The sequence below is a fragment of the Topomyia yanbarensis genome, chromosome 2 (assembly GCF_030247195.1).
Source record: "Topomyia yanbarensis strain Yona2022 chromosome 2, ASM3024719v1, whole genome shotgun sequence".
NCBI classification, from domain to species: Eukaryota; Metazoa; Arthropoda; class Insecta; order Diptera; family Culicidae; genus Topomyia; species Topomyia yanbarensis.
In genome coordinates, this window is record NC_080671.1 from 212,359,321 (window position 1) to 212,374,145 (window position 14,825).

Genomic DNA, 14,825 nt, shown 5'->3' on the forward strand with positions numbered 1-14,825 from the left:
AAAATGTACCAAAGTCCAAAAAAGTCAATTTTTGTCAAACATTTTCGAGTTTACATCAAATCTCAATGTTTCATGCATTTTAAAGTCATTTGGCTTCAAAAATACAAATTTGATTTTGAAAATTTTTCATTTCAGTTTATATGGGAATTTGCGGTGTGATTGCACTCTTCAACTCGTAACTCCGGAACCGGAAGTCCAATCAATAAAAAAAATCAATAGCAGCCGATGGGAAGGTTGTACCCTTCATTTGAAACTAACTTTGGGCAAATTGGTCCAGCCATCTCTGAGAAACAGAAGTCACATTTTTTTCTACATACTCACATACATACAGACACAGACATTGTTCGATCTCGACAAACTGAGTAGATTGGCATATGACACTCGGCCCTCCGGGTCGGGATTAGATTGACGAATTTTAGAGTGAATGAGAAAGGCAAAAACATTTTTAGCAAATGTTGAAAGTTATGCATTTTTTTTGTGAGCAGTTCTTTGTTTCATAGACATTAAATCAATTTTAACTTCGCTTCCTATTATATAAAGACCCTTATTACAGTACGTCTCTACAAAAGCAAGCTCAATTTGAAAAGAAATCTGAGGATTATGATTGATTACAGAACTCTGGAATTTTCTATTGGAATGTTTTCAGGCAGAAATTTGATATTGATGCTATTAGACAACTGCAGTGGCGTAGCCAGAAATTTGATTTGGGGGTGTTTTGATTAAAATCGCAAATTTTTTGAAAAAATGCTAAAATTTAATATGAGTTTCATAAATTATTGAAAACTCAAAAACATAGGTAGTCTAACAGATGTCATTCCAGTCTACAAACAAGAAGGATCAACATGGAACAGTTTTCATACCTCTATAGATTATTTTCTTGTATAATATGTCAATGAAGTCAAAAATTGGGATCTTTTAAAGTGGGATAAATGATCTAAAAAATTTTCAACGTTCAAGATCACCTAATATAATAATCCTTGACTTTGAAGGTTTGACAACTTCGGGAAGTTATCAACATAAAACAGCGCCTGCTTTGATATAGAAATTTTAGTGATTAACTCTCATAGAGGTAATTATGGTGAATTAATTTTTCAAAAATATTAAGAGACATGGTGCCTTCAGCAAAGTTTTTGATAATGTAATTTCAAACAATTTTGTTGAAAATATGAAGGCTACATGAATTCAATATATAGGGATTTAAATGGACTGGGCCTGCTATATTTCTTCTTAGTGAAGAAAAATTTAGGTGAAAACTATTTTTTTCTGCGCTACGGATAAAATTGTTTGAAACAATCATTGCGAGTTGAGAACACAAAACCTATAACTAAATTATGGATGGATGGAACTGAAACTTGCGCTTCGACTTCATCTCATCTAGTGCCGAATTGATGCTAGCTCCTGAAAATGGAATCACTCTTTGTGTTTTTGAGTCCTTTTAATATCTGGGAATGATTTGTTTTAAATCCAGTTCCCTTATTTTTTGTAAGCTTCAAAGGCACCTTGAACGCAATGTGAATTTATTATTTAATTACCGCAGAAGAGATTTATCAAATACAGTAATTTCAGAATAGCTTGTTGTAAAGGTTTTCTACTACTATATTTCAATACTCTGAATATGTGGGATATTTATGTCTTTGACAAAGTTGTTTGAAATAGCACTTTCGAAAACTTTGCTGGAGACATTAAGTCTCGACCCAAACTTGGTTGAAGAGTAATTCTTGTCTATAATTACTTCCAGGAGGATTAACCGTCAAAATTATTCTATCAGCAGATGAACAGTTTTACGTTTTGAAATTCTTCAATGTTATTTAACATCGCAATTTGGTAGTTTCGAATGAATGTGATCGTGACCGTTAAAAATTTATCGAGCATTAATTTTACTTTTCTTCATTAGTCAACCTCACAACTTGCAGTACTAGTACGTAGCACACAAAATTTTAGTACGCCATTCATTGCATCCTGCTAAGAGGCTATTCATATAGTTGATAATACAACAAAAATCCAATGCTCATAAAACCGATCCTGACCTGCTAGAGACAAAATTACATCAGCTTTCAACTAGTTTCTGAAATGTTATTCTTGTTGTTAACCATATTGAATTGTTGTCTAAACTCTACACAATCTAAAAAAATACATTTTCAGCAAATGTTGAAATGTATGTAAGTTTTCGGTAAACAAGCTTATGTTTTATATGCAATCAACCTGAGTCTCTACGCATCGCTCGATCGAGATAGAAGTGTTTTGTTTTCGGTCTGTTGGAAAAAGAACAGTGCAGTAATCCGCGTTCAAGGTTATTTTGCCATTCTCTGCCACTTCGAGATTTGGACTTTTATTCTTTTGTGCGTGTGTTAACCGTTAGGCCACATTCCTCAACCTTTTGTTCGTAAAGCGAGGATTGAACAATAACCAGCTATTTAAGCTGGACTGGTGCGTCGTGGGAAACGAGTATACAGATAAGTGAAATCTACCTTTTTGATACATTTACGGCTTTTTCCCGTCTGCGCGGGTGCTGACCCCGTGCATTGACGGTGTCGATGGCTTCCTCCCCGGATGGCCAAATGGAGATCGAGTCGACTCCTAAGGCTCTCCCCCGACCCAAACAATATCCAGAGCTCTCGACCGGTCCCTTTGTGGTCTTCTTTCGGCCCAAAACAAAATCGCTGAATCTATTACAGATTTCAAAAGACCTGACGGAACGGTTCTCGGCTGTGACCGAAATAAAAAAGGTCCGCTCAGACAGGCTGAGGGTCGTGCTGACTAACTCAAAGCAGGCAAACGATATTGCTTGCTGCGAGCACTTTACGAAGGACTATCACGTGTATATTCCAGCTGTAAAAGTACAGTCTGAAGGCGTTGTCACCGATGACAGTTTGACATGCGAGGATCTGCTGCAGTACGGGGTTGGCCGTTTTAGAGACCGCATACTTCAGCCAGTGAAAATACTCGAGTGCAAGCGTTTGCACTCAGTAGTAGTTGCGGGGGATGGTTCAAAAACGTACCCCCAATCAAACTCTTATCGGTTGACCTTCGCTGGTACCGCTTTGCCAAATTACGTCCTCTTGCACAAGGTTCGTCTGCCTGTGCGTCTGTTTGTGCCGCGGGTCATGAATTGCACAAAGTGTAAACAATTGGGTCACACAGCCACCCATTGTAGCAATAAGGCCCGCTGTGGAAAATGCGGGGAGAATCATCTAGATGATTCGTGCAGTAGGAATGCTGAGAAGTGTCCTTACTGTGCAGAGAATCTGCATGATATCTCGGCATGTCCCGCGTACAAACTACGCGGGGATAAACTAAAACGTTCCCTTGCGGGACGATCCGAACGTTCATTCGCAGAAATGCTAAAGAAAGCTACACCACCAACCTCAACAAACATCTATGCTCACTTGCCTCCTAACGAGGGCGAGGCTGATGACCCACAAGAGGGAACATCTACTAGGGCGCCTAGAAGTTATAGGAAGAGGAGGAACATTTCCTCTCCTAAAGTTCGTTGTAAAGGCCAGAAGGTATCCCTTGACGGGACTCCGAAAGTCACATCTATTGGAAGAGTTGCAACCAAACCGAAGCAATTAGCTCCTGGTCTCGGAGGATTAAACTCAGAGAAGGAGTTCCCAGCACTTCCCGGAACATCAAAAATCCCAAGTGTTCCTCTGTTTCAGTTCGAGAATAATCGCGGCACTGGAATTATCAAACTCTCGGACATTGTGGACTGGATAATAAAAACTTTCAATATAACTGATCCTATTAAAAGTCTTATGTTAGCTTTTCTCCCTACAGTAAGAACAATTTTGAAGCAGTTGACTGCTAAATGGCCCCTCCTTTCAGCGATTGTATCCTTCGATGGCTAACTCATCGAACGAGGTCATGGATTTGATCACTGTTCTACAGTGGAATTGCAGAAGTATCATCCCGAAAATCGATTCCTTCAAAATTTTAATAAATAATTTGAGTTGCGATGCATTTGCATTATGTGAAACTTGGTTAACTTCCGACATAGATCTCAACTTCCACGACTTTAATATTATTCGCCTGGATCGAGACACCCCCTATGGAGGAGTGCTTTTGGGGATCAAAAAGCGCTATTCCTTCTACAGAATTAACCTTCCCTCGATAACAGGTATTGAAGTTGTCGCTTGTCAAGTAACAACCAAAGGCAAAGATCTTTGCATAGCTTCCATATATATATATATTCCCCCCAACACCGCGATTGGGCATCGCCGGCTACATGACATCATAGAATCCCTGCCTGCACCGCGACTAGTTTTAGGCGACTTTAACTCTCACGGTACGGAATGGGGTTGCCTTTATGATGATAACCGTTCCTCTTTAATTCACAATATTTGCGACAACTTCAACATGACAATTCTAAACACGGGTGAAATGACACGGATTCCTCCCCCACCAGCGCGCCCAAGCGCATTAGATTTATCCCTTTGCTCGACCTCGCTAAAGTTAGAATGCGCGTGGAAGGTAATCCCTGATCCCCACGGTAGCGACCATCTGCCGATCGTAGTCTCAATCAATAACGGCTCAAGGCCATTCGAAATAATCAATATTTCGTATGACCTCACACGAAATATCAATTGGAAGAGCTATGCTGCCGCGATATCCGACAACATCGAATCTACTCAAGAACTTCCTCCGGAGGAAGAGTACAGCTTTTTGGCTGGCTTGATTCTCGACAGCGCGAATCAAGCTCAGACTAAGCCAGTACCCGGCGCGAACATACAAAAACGTTCTCCCAATCCCTGGTGGGATAAAGAGTGCTCAGACGTGTACGCAGAGAAGGCCGCCGCGTTTAAGACCTTCCGGAACGACGGGTTACCCGCTAGTTTTCGACAGTACGCGACGTTAGACAAGCGAATGAAGAGTTTGATGAAAGCCAAAAAACGCGGTTATTGGCGCCGGTTCGTCGACGGATTAACGAGAGAAACATCGATGAGCACTCTTTGGGGAACAGCCCGACGTATGCGAAATCGAAACAGTACTAATGAGAGCGTGGAATATTCAAACCGTTGGATATTCGATTTCGCCAAGAAGGTTTGTCCGGATTCCGCCCCGGCACAGAAGATCTACCGCGCCGCGTCCCGTCACGATAACGCGAACGAAACACCTTTTTCGATGGTGGAGTTCTCACTCGCTCTCTTGTCGTGTAACAATAAAGCTCCAGAGCCAGACAGAATCAAATTCAACTTGTTAAAGAATCTGCCAGACTCTGCCAAGAGACGCTTGTTGAAATTATTTAATAAGTTTCTTGAGGCTAACATTGTCCCACACGATAGGAGGCAAGTGAAGGTCATCGCCATCCAAAAACCAGGAAAACCAGCCTCCGACCACAATTCGTATCGACCGATCGCAATGCTATCTTGTATCCGGAAGTTGTTCGAGAAAATGATCCTATCCCGCCTCGACAATTGGGTCGAAGCAAATGGCTTACTGTCAGATACACAGTTTGGCTTTCGCAAAGGCAAAGGGACGAACGATTGTCTTGCGTTGCTCTCAACCGAAATTCAAATGGCCTATGCTAGTAAAGAGCAGATGGCATCAGTGTTCCTAGATATAAAGGGGGCTTTTGATTCAGTTTCTATCAACATTCTTTCAGAGAAGCTGCACCAGCATGGTCTTTCAGCGACTTTAAACAACTTTTTACTAAACTTGTTGTCGGAAAAGCACATGCATTTTTCGCATGGTGACTTATCGACATCACGATTTAGCTACATGGGCCTTCCCCAGGGCACATGTCTAAGCCCCCTGTTATACAATTTCTACGTCAACGACATTGATGAATGTCTTGACAATTCCTGCACGTTAAGACAACTTGCAGACGATGGCGTAGTGTCTGTTACGGGACCCAAAGCTGTCGATCTACAAGGACCATTACAGAATACCTTGGACAATTTGTCTGCATGGGCTATTAAGCTGGGTATCGAATTCTCCACGGAGAAAACTGAGCTAGTTGTATTTTCTAGGAAGCGTGAACCAGCACAACTACAGCTTCTATTAATGGGTCAAACTATAGCTCAGGTCTTCACAGCAAAATATCTAGGGGTCTGGTTCGACTCGAAAGGTACTTGGGGATGCCATATTCGGTATCTGAAACAGAAATGCCAACAAAGGATCAACTTTCTTCGTACAATAACCGGAACGTGGTGGGGTGCCCACCCAGGAGACCTAATTAGGTTGTATCAAACAACGATACTGTCGGTACTGGAATACGGATGCTTCTGCTTTCGATCCGCCGCGAACATACATTTCATCAAACTCGAAAGAATTCAGTATTGTTGTTTGCGTATCGCCTTAGTGTGCATGCAGTCGACCCATACGATGAGTCTCGAAGTCCTGTCGGGCGTTCTCCCGCTGAAAAATCGATTTTGGGAACTCTCATATCGATTGCTCATTCGATGCGATATCTTGAACCCGTTGGTGATTGAAAATTTCAAAAGGCTTGTTGAGCTCAATTCTCAGACCCGTTTTATGTCCCTGTACTTTGACTACATGGCGCAAAATATTAATCCTTCTTCTTACAATCCCAACCGTGTGCATTTCATAAATACTTCTGAATCTACTGTTTTCTTCGACACATCCATGAAAGATGAGATTATTGGAATTCCGGACCACATACGCCCACAAGTGGTTCCAAATATTTTTTATAATAAATTCCGAGAAGTCGACTGTTCTAAGATGTTTTATACTGACGGATCAAACCTCGAAGGGTCCACTGGCTTCGGTATTTTCAATCAAAAGTTCACCGCCTCCTACAAACTCAGTGACCCTGCTTCAGTCTACGCCGCAGAACTAGCTGCTATTCAGTATACCCTTGGAGTCATTGACACATTACCCGCAGACCATTACTTCATCGTCTCGGATAGTCTGAGTTCTATTGACGCTATTCGCTCGATGAAACATGGAAAGCATTGCTCGTATTTTTTGGGGAAAATACGGGAGCTACTGAGTGCTTTATCTGACAAATCTTTCCAGATTACCTTGGTGTGGGTCCCTTCTCATTGCTCCATTCCGGGCAATGAGAAGGCGGACTCCTTAGCTAAGGTGGGTGCCATTGAAGGTGACGTTTTTGAAAGACCAATTTGCTTCCACGAATTTTTCAGTATTACTCATCAGAGAACCCTCGAAAGTTGGCAAACCTCGTGGAGCAATGGGGAGCTAGGAAGGTGGCTACATTCGATAGTCCCTAAGGTATCGACGAAACCTTGGTTCAAGGGGATGGATGTGGGTCGTGACTTCATTCGTGTGATGTCCCGACTCATGGCGAACCATTACACGCTGGATGCACATCTCCGACGTATTGGGCTCGTGGAGAGTGGTATCTGCGCTTGTGGCGACGGTTATCACGATATAGAGCACATAGTCTGGGCGTGCACCGAGTACAGTTCCGCCAGGTTTCGGCTAATGGATACCCTGCGGGCCCGAGGAAGACCACCCAACGTCCCGGTTCGAGATGTGTTGGCAAGCCGCGATGTCCTCTATATGTCCCTTATATACTGCCGTTCTACGCCCAATTGTCCCATGTTGCAAAACTGGCAACTGAGAAAAACGCGATTGAAGATGAAAATTGTATTAGCCATCTGGAGGGATACGGTGTAACAAATAAAGCTTTATTGTCCAAAATTACGTTCATGGCAATCGTTTTCAATATAATCAGCCCAGTTTTTTATTATAGAGATTCAATTAACGTTAGTTTTTAAGAAAAATGTTAAGTGGGACTGTTATGCCGAGAAATCGAGCGGAAACCGGAAAGTTCTACGCATATCAGTCCCATAACGATCTATGTAAATGATGCCCATAACTCATTTTTTTACAAAAGTGTATGTCGTGAGTTTTTCTGTTACTCGGGAGATTTGTTACTTCATCAAAATTGGAAATAGGGTAAAGTACCTATTTTTACTCTATTTAGAAGGGTACCTCACAAGATTATTAATTACTCTGCCTACACTCGATGGAGTGCATTAATTTGGCATTCACAACCTTGCTTCGTTCTTAAGAACCAATCTAATAACACAAATGGCCTAAAAACGATGAAATGCTAGTGTTTGATCGCAACTAAAGTTCCAGTCGAGTGCTCCAATTGTCGCCCTACCATTTGATCCAATTTGTTGAACAAAGATAGCAAACGCTGCACTAACCAACGGCTTCAAATGGGTAGCGTGATAATAGAAACATTGCGAAAATAGGCTCATTATCCTAGATGCGTTCGCCATGTTATGCAAGCGACGATAGTAATGAAGAGCGTTACAGGATTGTTCTCACTACTGTAATTAATATTGCCACTGCCATCTCTTTTTTAATGATCCTGTATTTTTCCATCAATTTTTTCAGTGCCCGACATCTAGCGTAATGAACTTCTTAACTAAACGCTACGTAATTATTTTTTTATTGCGCACTTTTTGGGATTTTTGTTAGTGGGACAATTATGCGTAGAATATCAACAATGGGACAAACAGACTTGGTATTTTTTCACGAAGTCTTCGAACAAACTTTATGAATTGGATGTGTTTTCTGAAAATATACATCAAAAAGGACTGTTTGATTAAAAAAAGTGAAAATGACCAAAAAGCAACATGGGACAATTATGCGTAGAACGGCAGTATACACCTTCATAAAAACCATCAATATCCAACTTTAACTGCCCCTTTTTCCTTATCATTCTCAGAAACGCTCTCTTCCACCTGCACCATACACCCACGATGGTTTGATGCGACTCCAAGGCGACACAAAACATCCGTGTCAAATGAGCCAACAAACACGGGACCTAAAGCACGAACATCACACGCACAACTCGAAATGTAACCGATCAACATCTGAGCCGCACTACGAAATCGTCTGGAGAAACCCCTGCCATCTTGAGAACGACCACCCGGCGTCCCAGTACATGATTCTTCCTGATGAAGGCCACCCTGATTCTGTAATCCATCCGTTGATCTCCCGAAGTCTGCAACTGAAATAATGTTCTCCCCCTGCCATGTTTGTCCACCCTACTTCCCCTGACTCTTATACACAGAAGTAACACCCCTTCCCCCCCACCCCCCCCCCCCCCAAATATCTTCATGAAGCATTTAGCTCTTCTTGCCTTTTCTAGTTTTAACTATTATATTATATGATCTCGTTGAAAATGCCCAACTCTACTACCACATAAAATAACTCTAATTAATGTCTCCGAATCTTTACAAAATTTAATCACGCCCTCTAATTATTTCTACTTTTAAGATAGTCGTATAAATTTTCCCCCTTAGTTAAACATTATTTGCTCCAATAATCTCATTGCTAAAAATGTCAAACCATATTGCCATAAAAACTAAATGACCCCCTAATCTTACGAAAATTATATTACCCCTTGTGTATATGTATAGCTAATCAATATGTAATCCCCTAGTTTTAAGTAATTTAAAATGTAAAACAAAACAAAATTGGCACCTTTAAGCTAACGCAAACCTGCCTTATCAAATAAACGAATTGGGGGAAAAAAATATGCAATCAACCTATTCAAATTTAGATTCCCATTCGAAAAATTGTCTCTAATCCATATTTTGAAGCATCTTTCCAAAAATGAGCTCATAATAATTCAGACAGTTATTTTATTTTACATTGAAGTAATTTGACAACTATGGGATTTTGGCTAAGAGATAAGTTACAAGATCCCCTTCCCACAATTTTCCAAAAGTTCTCATGACGCTTTAAACACAGTTCTCAATGTAGTGATCAGAGAATATTTTTCCAAAAATATTTTGTGGAATATTAAATTAAATTCGTCAGCATCAATTTTTTTTTCAATCCAATTAATTTTGGTTTGGGGGGGGGGGGGGGTTAACCCCCAACCCCCCCCCCCCCCCCTGGCTACGCCACTGGACAACTGTGAAATCAAGACCAATAGATCAGTTACATATCAGAACCCCATTCCGATAATTTATCAAAAGTCCTCATGATGTTTACAACAACAGGTTATCAATGTACGGATCAGATAATTGTTATTGTAATATTGAATTAAATCAGTCAGCATCAATAAATTTTCAACTTCAATCCAATATTTTTTGGGTGCGGTGGGGGGGCGGGTGGGCGGTAAGTTGTTAAACCCCAAAACCTTCTCTTGGTTACGCCGTTGCTTGGAGTTATTTATTTCGCTTTTCATTTTCCGATATATTTCAGATTGATCCGATGGTTATAAGTTAGAAAAATTGCAGTCAGAAGGTTCGCACATATGAACATTTTGGCACTGATAAGTTATCAAGTTCCTTCCAGACAACTTGGAAGTGTTCGGTGATTATTTCTAGCGATTGTAGATAGAAAAATGAAATACAAAATTCGTTTTATCGAAATAATGTTTGGCTTATTTCAATGGATTCCCGAGCAAAGTCTGATATCAAATTGAAAACTAAACTTGATGTTGTGATGTTTGCAGATAATGCTTACTCAGGTTGCTATCGTTTTGGTCGTTTTAACGGTTAAAAGATCAAAATCGAGAGCAGAAAAAATGTCCTTTGACATCAAACAGAAAACTATTTCTGCTATCAGTGAGAGCTAATAGAAAACTTAATTTGATGTAGAATTTTATATGTTGATAACAAGCCAAGTATTCAATTTGATGTTTTGTCAACGTAATGAAAACAAAACTGCAACAACATAATCAGTTATTGATTTGCTTTAAAATACACTTGTGAAAACAAAATTTCACTAGCATATTCTGATGTAGATTTGCTTTCAGATTGATATATTGAAAACAAAATTTCAAAAGTATATATTCATTCCCATAATGCTCTGACAAACCATCCGAATTTCGTTCGGAATCACAGATGGCTTGGCTGGGCGTTATGTTGTAATAGGCTTTCGAATAAGTAAGAAAAGCTAGACTGTTAATACATACGTATACATTAAGTTTTATAAGGAAATCAGAAAATCCAACGTTAAATTCAAATTCAAATACAGCAATGGATCAACTATCTCGATAGTCCAAATTAATCTACGACGAGTTATATCGGTTGAAGTTACTGATGACAGTCTGCATTAATCGATTGCATTTTGAAGCTACTTCACGTGCCTTCAATGCATTGTCATGCAACAAGAGACGTCTTTCAATTAAACAATCTAAAAATAAACAATTAAAGTTGTAGAGTTTTGAAATATGTATATATTAATACATTACCATTGACAAATTTTACTTTGTTTTTTTCCAGTGCTGTACGCACAGGGACTGTGCTATTTTCAGCCTTCGATTGGCCATCAGCAATAGATTGAAGGTTTTTTTTATGACGTCCTTTTGGATTGTTCGATGTGCGTCCTGTCACGGATCTCCCTGCGAATCCCTCAGGCCAGATTGCATACGTGAGAAGCTTGACAAAGATATAGTCACTGTCCTTTGCAACTACAGACATCTTCGATATTTTGTCGGCGCTTGGACAACCTGGGAATACTTCTATATTTTCAAAAGGTTTATGAGTTACAGGCAAAAGTTTCGACAGCAAGGCCTGCTGCATTGCGGCGTGGGACCGTTCGAGATTGCTCTTTCGTTTTTTCAAAAACATGTTATGCTTTCGTAATTCAGCATTTTCAGCCTTTAGTTTTGCCATTTCCTCCGCCAAGCATTCTGAATAATAGCATGAAAGAGATAAGTATTATTTTTCCAATGAAGCATTTCGCAATTAAAATCCTAGTGAAACTTTGCTTGTTTGAATTTTCAAGCTATACATAATAATGTTTCTCATTAGTGGTGTAATCTTGATAAACTATTTACCTGAATCAACGATCTTTTCCTGGCAAGAAGTCAAACCGAACTCGGTTGCCTCCAACTCGTCATCATCAAAACCATACAGATCGTTTTCGATATCTGAATCGCCAGAATTATCTTCAAAATCGTCAGCAATAACGCGTCCGACCTTTGAATCTCGAGATCGGCTTGGCCCAGCTTGTGGTGCCTCTTCCGGCTCAATTTTTCCTGTTATTGGTTGCTGTGGAACTTTAACAATCGGTGCCAATTTACGAATGGACCTCGGTTTTGTAAATCCATGATTTTCGGAAGTTGCACTCTCGGACTGAGCATTGTTATCGATTATTTCCACAAGTGCCAGTTTTTTGGTGTCCGGCTCGCAACTCAACTCGCCGGATCTAGTCGATTTCTAAGGAAAAAGATATAGGGAGAGGTTATGATTTTGAGAAATCAGATTGATTCTTGTATTGACTCACCTTTAATTCTGATAGATCATTCAGTATAAACTCCGAGTTCCTCTCGTTGGATACTTGAAGCACGCGTTTTTTTGATGCATTAACGCGTTTACGGACCATTTTAACGCACTGCAAAAAAATTTTCTCATTCACGAGCTTCACGCGAGACAATGACGATTGAAATGTTCCATTGTTGTCAGAAGGTTTTATATAATATGGGAAAGTATTAATATAAATAAAAAATCGGTTATCATCGGTATGAAATAGAAATTCGCCGAACTTAAGCAATTTCGGAAACGATTGTTGTTCTTGAGTCGGAAGTCCGATAGAAATCCGACAGTTTCCTGAATCAATTTTTGGATCATTTAATTGAGAAAGATGAGGACACTTTTCAAACAGATGCATGTTTAAGTGATAATAATTATCTATTTTCAATTAAAGGAAGTACAATTATATAAAAATTGGTATTTATCGGCATAAAAAACAAACAATCGGTATATTTATAAGCTTCATTGGTATATCAGTATTTAGCACGAAAACCGGTATCAATTCCGATAAATGAGTATATCTGGCAACGTTCATTGATATGAGAAATGTCCATAGTTGTTTCTATGAATGGCGGTCGTCTAAAATTTTCATTACAGTAAATCCCTACCAATAAGGACGTTTTGATTCCGAGCTAATATATTTAGGCTGTGAACCATTTTTAACTTTTGTTTTAAATCTGGCGCTTTAAAAGTTATTTGTTAAATAACCCTACTCTGGAGAATGGTTAAATTTGACAGCGCGAAAGTTAACTTTGACAGCTCGTTAGTTAATCTTTTGGAGAAAAAAGTTGTGTCAAGCTTATTTTAGGTTATTTCATGACGTTTCGAGACTACAACTGTCATACTTGATGTAACAAACAAAAAAATATTAAAATATCGACAAATGATCACACCTCTACAAATTCATGGGTTCCGCTGCAGTCAATTCTTAATCTCTATCCAAATGATATTTAATATTTAATTCTCTCGGTTGAATATAACCATTCGAGGAAAAAATAACTTTTAAACTGTAAAAATTTAACTAAATGTTAAAAAAAACTATATCCAGCATGCGCTTTTGCATTATTTGTGAAGCGAATCATTCTACTTTCGTTTCCCCTTCAAAATAAACATATTTATTAGAGTTTATGTAAGAAGAGTGACAACAAGTGGTGCAAGTTAATAGGCTTTACACCAACAAACATAAACAAAATGAACCGGATGAACATCTTATAATAAATCTCAATGGCTTGTTTACATGTGAGTTACCGTAAAACGGGGTATCTTTGACCACAGGGGTAAGTTTGATCAAATGAGACTTTTTTCAGTAACGTACGATAAGATGATTCCCTCTAACAAAATCATCGAAACAAAATACAAACCATATTCTAAACATGCTCAGCATCTACCGGCAACGATTATTTTGTCATTTAATGTACTTTTTATGAAAACAAATTCAAATTGAAAATGATTCAACTTTCATGCATCGTTCCAATCTGTACATTTCCGTGTATATTAATGAAATCAAACAACTTTAACTGAACTGATCACTTTTTTAGAAACCGAAAATATTTTTGTCCAATAATTTATTAAAAATATCCGAGATTTTTCTTGCTGGACTATTTTTCCGAAAAAGTTCGATAAAAGTCGGTCTATCCTTCCAGGGAATTCTGTTTTCTTACGAGACGACCCAATATCGGGCCATAAAATCCCCTGCAGATATGGAATTTACACAACATTTGGAGCGTTATTTCGTTACCCCGAAAACAACGAATGAAAATTTACAACAAATTTATTTTATTTTTATAGTAAAATGAAATAAATTACCAAACAATTTGGACGTTTTCCATCTATTGGTACCAGTATGCACTTGTTTTAAAAATTGATCAATGTTCCCCCGTTTTACGGTATGTGAGTTTTAATACAACAAATGAACATCCGTTACACTCGAACTCGCGCAACTGACGTAGTAAATAAACCACCGAGAATTGTCAAACATGAAGTTCATTCGTCGTAAGTTAATTCGTGTCGTCATCTTGTAGAACTGACTTTGTCAGTGCCATTTCAAAGGGCCCTTATTATTGGCTCGAATCAGAACTCGTCAAAATGTCAATTGAAAATAGGTTCATTCGGAGTGTTCATTTGTGTTTCTATTTTGCTAGCGTTGCCAATTTTATTTTGATTCCACCACCAAATGTGGATACACCTCATCGGTTAAGCCGCATCATACTGGTACGCCTTAAACAGAGGTTCCTGAATGGTATCGGGCGGTTACCGAGCTTTCTAAAATTTAATCTGGGAAATAAAACTTTTCTGGCAACGCAACTGCACCCCGTTGAACTCTCTGAGTTCTACAAGATAACGACACGAATGAACTCATAATGAATGATGTTCATATTTGACAATTCTCGGTGGTTTGTTTACTTTGTCAGTTACGTGAGTGCGAGTGCAACGGATGCTCATCTGTTACATTCGAACTCATGTAATTTCCATGTAAACAAACCACCGAGAATTGTTAAACCAAGTTCATCCGGTTCATTTTGTGGGGTTATGCCGGTTGATGAAAAATCTAATTTCTCCACCTGGTCACCAGTTTGACACTACAAAATGAACTTTGCAGTTGGCTACTTT

The 14,825-nt window shown here is 39.2% G+C and overlaps 2 protein-coding genes across 12 annotated transcripts in view; both read right to left on the reverse strand.

The window, feature by feature from the left end:
• LOC131682841 (cytoplasmic phosphatidylinositol transfer protein 1) overlaps positions 1-14,825 on the reverse strand; it is a 550,652-nt gene that overhangs the window by 509,343 nt on the left and 26,484 nt on the right. The gene's annotated exons all lie outside the window — the stretch shown is intronic.
• LOC131682838 (uncharacterized) lies at positions 10,811-14,701 on the reverse strand. The gene is made up of 4 exons (XM_058964611.1): positions 12,190-14,701; positions 11,741-12,122; positions 11,153-11,593; positions 10,811-11,094 (listed from the first exon to the last, which is right to left on the reverse strand). Exons 1-4 carry the CDS (start codon positions 12,571-12,573, stop codon positions 10,970-10,972), a joined length of 1,332 nt encoding a protein of 443 aa, XP_058820594.1. The 5' UTR covers positions 12,574-14,701; the 3' UTR covers positions 10,811-10,969.

Coding starts and splice junctions, on each gene's coding strand:
- LOC131682838 (XM_058964611.1), bottom strand. CDS start 12,573: ATGCATCTGTTTGAAAAGTGTCCTCATCTTTCTCAATTAAATGATCCA. Junction 12,123..12,189: donor ATGATCTATCAGAATTAAAG/GTGAGTCAATAC, acceptor CTTTTTCCTTAG/AAATCGACTAGATCCGGCGA. Junction 11,095..11,152: donor CAAAGTAAAATTTGTCAATG/GTAATGTATTAA, acceptor GTTTATTTTTAG/ATTGTTTAATTGAAAGACGT.